The sequence below is a fragment of the Camelus dromedarius genome, chromosome 2 (assembly GCF_036321535.1).
Source record: "Camelus dromedarius isolate mCamDro1 chromosome 2, mCamDro1.pat, whole genome shotgun sequence".
Taxonomy (NCBI): Eukaryota; Metazoa; Chordata; class Mammalia; order Artiodactyla; family Camelidae; genus Camelus; species Camelus dromedarius.
Genome location: NC_087437.1, coordinates 102,021,890 through 102,028,132, shown reverse-complemented (window position 1 = coordinate 102,028,132; position 6,243 = coordinate 102,021,890). Strand labels below are relative to the sequence as shown.

The following is a 6,243-nucleotide window of genomic DNA, read 5'->3' as shown; positions in this document are numbered from 1 at the left end:
GAGACAAAACGTAACTTTCTTAAAAATCACATAATGATGCTGAAAATCTAAGAAAATAAACATTAACTCCTCAACAGTGAAGATCTACTTAGCACAGTAATCGTATTAAAATATAACAGTAATAGTATTCCAATGAATCAGCAATAACAAAGGATTATATATATAAACATATATAAATAAGAAAAAGTATCATTGAACATGACAAGCAAATCAATATAATACATGAATCTACAAGAAGTTTTCAAAAGTTACTGAAGAAATTTAAATTTGTAAAATAGATTAACAAGTTTATACCATATAGTACAGGGAACTATTACCAATATCTTCTAGTAACTTATGGTGAAGAAGAATATGAGAATGAATGTATGTATGTTCCTATATGACTGAAGTATTGTGCTGTACACTAGAAATTGACACAACATTGTAAACTGAAAATACTTCAATAAAAACATATTTTTAAAAAGCTAATGAAGAAATTTGCTAAATTTCATTGCATATACAAGTTTGAGTCAAAATTTTAAAGCTTCTGTGATGTCAAAAGCACAATCTGCAATCTAAAAAAGTTAAAAAGAACTGGGGGAAGACATTCGCACATAGGACAAAAAAATGGCTAATTTAAATACAAAATTAAAAAATAATAACTATATATCCCCTTCTCCCAAAAAGAAACACATCCCAATAAGAGAAAAAACAACAAAAAACAAACATTAAAAAAAGATAGTCAACATAAGAGCAAACCAAGGGCTAATGAACATACCAATATATCTACAACCCTGATAATATTTTATTCTATTTAGTAAATATTAGATACTCTCAAAACCCCATGTGTTGGACAGGAAGTGGGAAAACAGAAAAAAAAGTAATAATAAACTGCTGATAGGATTGTAAATTTTGTTTATTTAAGAGACAATTTCTTTAATATAAGTTTTAAAGTCCTTATTCCCTACACGAATCAAGAGTGTCATAAGGAAACAGAGATTCCATGTAGCATTGTTTGAAAAGGCAAATCTGTAAGAATTCTCATTAGAAATGGAGAAAGGAGTAGGAAATACACATAAATGATAATCCTATAATCTATGTGTATATTATTTATTCTACCTTTATACTTTTCTGGATAATTTCTGTATTTTATAATATACTTCTCAATAAATAATAATAGTGAAAGTCTTATAAAAAGTTTAAGCAGCCATATACATAAGTAATAATCTGAAAAATTTATCTACAAATGAAAGGCTGAATGGCTTCATGAAGCCTCAAGTCCTCAAATCCTCAGATATAGAAAGGAAACACCATTTTCCTTCAAAAAACAAACATTCAAGCTAGAGACTCTAGAAAGTGTTTGTTAGTAGAGTATAGCAAGTGACATGTGAGAGTATCACCAGAACACAAAGAAAGAAAATATAAGTCAGATTTGCTTAGGAAAAGTGAAGGAGGTAAAACTCAAACTAAATTTTAAAAGACAGTGATAAGATCACATCCTTCAAGACCAGTGATTGGAGTAAGAACCAAGCTCTAAATGAAACCCATAGGAGAACCTAATTTCAAAGAGTTCAAGAACAGAAGCAGACACTTCAAAGAAGTAACAGAAGTACATACTCATTCATCTTGTGCCTGGCCCTGTACTAGGCCTTTCACACATATTTATTTCCTACAGAATTCTTGTAAATCAATATTATTTTGTATCAAGATAAAATTAAGTCTAGAGAATTTAAAATGGTAAAATAAGTAACTCTTCATAGAAAGACACAAACATAAGCCCTTCCTGATTTTTAAATTCCTCTCTCAAAAACTAAACTTGGTAAACATTATGAAAGTGTGGCTTCACCAAAGGCAATAAAGACTCTCAAAAGAGTTACAGATACAATAGAGGAGTGAAGGGAAAACTATATAATTTGAAGGAGTGATGGGTGGCTTTTCCAATGTCATAGAAATAGGCTGGCGGAAGTCAATATATGCTCAGTTGTAAAACGACTGAAAAGTGTAGAACAAAGTATAAAGAGTACTATTTTGAGCAACTCCACTAGGAAAGAAAGAAAATGAGACAATGTTTATTAAACTTAATAATATGGATTTTTTCATCTGAGAATATGTTATGGGTATTTAAAAAATGATATTATGACCTGTCATTATCATACTGGAGGTCATAGCCAGTGCAATAAAGAAAGACATTTTTAATGTGGTAGAAGGACTGGAAGGCAATAAGTAAAAATGCATTTCTTTTATAAATAACATGAACACATATACATATATGTAAATTAGATAAATCAAAATAACGGCATTTAGCAATGACAATTTACAAAGATCAAGTTTACATATGAGGAAAAACAATTAGGAAATAAAAGATAAAAGATAATATTTCTGATAGCATAAGAAAAATAAAATGCATGGTAATAAATCTAACAGAAGAGGAACAATAGCCCTCCCCTAAGAACAACAAAATGTGAATAGCATTAATTAAAGAAGACCTAAAAAAATACAGTATTTCACGTTCAAGGTTTGGAAAAATTAATATTGTAAACATGGAAATTCTCTGCTAATTAATATATTGATTCAAACAACCGCAATAAAAATCCCAGCAGGTGTCTTAGCAAAACTCGATTAGTTGTTTTCAAAATTATATGAAAAAAGACTCAAGGAGAGCTTGGGTGATCTTGCAAAAGTATAAAAAAATCCGAAGAACTTTTATTCTCAGATATAAAGATGAATTATATATAATAAAAATGACAGTATACAATTGTAATGGAGCAGGACCCTGTGGGGCCTTCCGAGGACAAACCTTCCCACCCCTACCACCATGTCTTCTGCCTGTCTCTTCTCTTTAGAAAAACTTTAGCGTCTTAGGCCTTTCCCGAGTTGCAAGACTAAACTTCATCAAATAAGTGAGAAAATGCAGAAGCAAAGGAAAAGAGCCAAGCAAGACAAAATAATAATAGTTTAGCCACTGCACAGTCAAGGACCTATAGTTCCTCCTCAAGGGCTAAGGATAATATTCTGAGCTATATCCTTTGAGCTGTTTTGCAGATACTAAAACACCCACCAGTGTTTAGAGAAGTTAACCGTATGTTGTCCACAAGCAAGCAGACCACAGAAAGTTTGGAGCCAGAAGTTTGATGATGTAGAATCCCGACTGCCTCACTGCCAACCAATCAGAAGAATGTCCACAAGCTGATCATGTACCCCACAACCCCCTTCCCTCACTCTGTATTTAAAAACCTTTCCCTGAAAGCCATCAGGGGAATTCAGGTCTTTTAAGCACTTAAGCACTAACTGCCTGGACTCCCTGCTTGGCACCCTGCAATAAACGCTGTACTTTCCTTCACCACAACCTGGTGTCCGTAGATTGGCTTTACTGTGTATGGGTGAGCAGATCCAAGTTTGGTTCATTAATACAATTAGCTCAGAAATAGACAAATAGACAAGGAAAATATAATTAAAAAATCTGAGATTAAAAAGTTGATGTAAAGTGGAGAAAAATTTGGTTTTGATAGTGGGTCAATTGGATACCCACTTGCAAAACTATGAATCTTGAGGTGGCAGCACTACAATTGTGCATTGGCCTTGGTCCCAGTGCTGTGTGGCTCTCCAGCTGGGGCCCTACCACTGACAATCTGAACACAGTGGCAACAGGGAGAGATGAGCAACCTCAGTACTAAGAAAGCTCCAACAGTAGCAACACAGACACTGGAAAGAGCTATCTTCGAATTAAGAAAGACTGGTGTCTTACATATGTGCTCAGCCCCTTCCTTCCAATATTCATGAATGGCACTACGGTCCAGATGCATCTGTATTTAACATGTGTCAGATTCAATCAACTGCAGATGGAAATATCTGGGAAAAAAATTCCATATAGCTCCAAAAAAACAGAACTTGAATTTACCACCACAGGCAACTCTTTAAATAGCATTTACAACTATTTACTATTTACAATTATTTACATAGCATTTTTACTGTATTAGGTATTACAAGTAATCTAGAGATGGCTTAAAGTTTAGGGGAGGATGTGCAAAGGCCATTTGCAAATACTAACCCATTTTAAATAAGGAACTTGAGCATCCTCCAATTCTGCAGGGGTTTGGAGTCAATCCCTGGCAGTTATCAAGGGATGACTATATATGCTCTGAGGCCCTGGGATGAACCTTTTTGAAGGTGGCTGTTATTATGGATGACTAATTTTTCTCAGATAATTTCCTTTTAAAACTTCTAGTATTTATACAGTGACTCCCAATGGAAGATTTAAGTGCAATACAAGACTGAGTCTTTCCATCACATATTTCCACCCAGATAACCTAGCCTGGTCCATCGCCACCATGTTGTCTCAACATCCTTAGCTTCATGATGGAGAAGTACCCACCCTGGGCAGTAGAGAGACTTGAGACAACTGGCAACACAAAGTTTAATGTTTATCTTAAAAGACAAAGTCTTTTCTGAATTATTGCTTGAAGTCATGGAGGAAATTAAACAAAAATATAAAGCACAAGACAACTCGGTAACAAATCCCAGGCTTTCTCCTTCCCAGACCTGGTTCAGACAGAGAGGGAGATTCACCATGGCCAGAAGGGGCTTCAGTTCTGGAGGCCAGACATCCTAGATCAAGATGTCAGTAAGGTTGGTTCTTTCTAAGGACTGCAAGGGAAAATTCTGTCTTTATCTATCTCCTAGATTCTGGTGGTTTGCTGTCAATCTTTGGTGTTCCTTGGTTTCTGCTACATCAACGTCTATCTTCATCTTCACATGGTAATTCTTCCTTGTATGTGTGTCTGTGTCCAAATTTCTCCCTTTTTATAAGGACACCAGGTGTATTTGATTAAGGTCCACCCAAAACCAATAGGCCCTCATCTCACATAATTATATCTGCAAGAACACTGTTTTCCAAACAAGGACACATTCTGAGGTAGTAGGAGTTACGACTTCAACTTATGAATTTTTGCAAGACACAATTCTATGCGGAGCAGAAAATGCAATGGATTAAAACACATAAAACATGTAAATGCTGGAAGAGATCCTTACAAAATGAATCAGCTTATAAACATGTGAAAAGGTACTCAACTTCATTATTCAACAGGAATCTGCAAGATGAAATTAAATTTCCATATACCACCACTAAAATGGATCAAGTGAAAAAGAATGATAATAGTAGGTGTTGTCCAGGATGTGGAGTAACTGGAACTCTTACACATTGGTGATGGTAGCGTTAAGTCAGTACAACTGGTTTGGAAAACTCATTGGCATCCTGTACTAGAACTAAGTGTTCAGCAATTTCATTCTCAAGTATGTGTTGTAGCAGCACTGCTTGAAATAGACAAAAGCTTAAAAAAAAAGCCCGTTAACAGTGTGTTTGAGCATTTATATATGTATATATATTCATATATGTATAGATACATATATGTATATATGTTTTTACAAATTTATAAAAAGAAACATATATAAGGAGATAAGATAACTACTGCTTGGATGCATCTCACAAAAAAGTTTGAGTAAAAGATGCCAAACACAAAAGAATACATATAGTAAAATTCCATTAGTACAACATATAAAAATAGACCAAATCATTTATGGTGTTAAACATCAGAGAGGTTATTATATTGGTGAAGAACTAACAATTCTGGGAAGAACCTAGGGAACCTGGGGGTGGCTTCTGGGAGCTTATGATGCTTTATTTCACTATCTAACTGCTTGTTATATAGAGAATTCACTGTGTTAAAACCCATCCACCTGTATATTATGATTTTTGTACAGCTTCTGAAAGAATATTATGCTTCAATAAGGATTATTTAAAATAATGGAAAGCTATTATCTACTGTAATTTCCAAAGTCACTTACAAAAGATTCACAGAATAAATGAAATCTTTCTATATATTCAGCTGAAGAATAAATCTGTGTTTCAAATGAATGAATTTGTTTTTAATAAAAAAGATGAACAAACATGTAAAACATAATATGATGTTTCTTTTTAAATTATCTTTGTGCTTTAGTTGCAAGCAACACTGGAATAAAAAATACACATTTTCACACATGAGTTCTTCAATATTTTTCACTTTATCTTATTGTATTATTTTCTAATGAATTCACTGTTTCATTACAAAGAAACAATGCTTTGAAATACTGGGATACTAACATATATTCATTTACTAAAAGTATGTTTTTGAACTCAGCACAAGTACTCTCTATATATACCCAGTGAAAAGTTCTCCTGTGGCTCTTAGTTTATGGGAAGTATGCTTAGGTTTCAAATCCAGCTTCTGG

General features: G+C 33.7%; 1 protein-coding gene across 1 annotated transcript; it reads left to right on the top strand.

The window, feature by feature from the left end:
• The first annotated feature begins 3,997 nt into the window (after positions 1-3,997).
• UBE2J2 (ubiquitin conjugating enzyme E2 J2) lies at positions 3,998-4,588 on the top strand. The gene is given in 2 exon segments (XM_064477123.1): positions 3,998-4,368; positions 4,371-4,588. Coding segments are annotated over 2 exon segments (456 nt in total). The 5' UTR covers positions 3,998-4,130.
• The last annotated feature ends 1,655 nt before the right edge of the window (positions 4,589-6,243 follow it).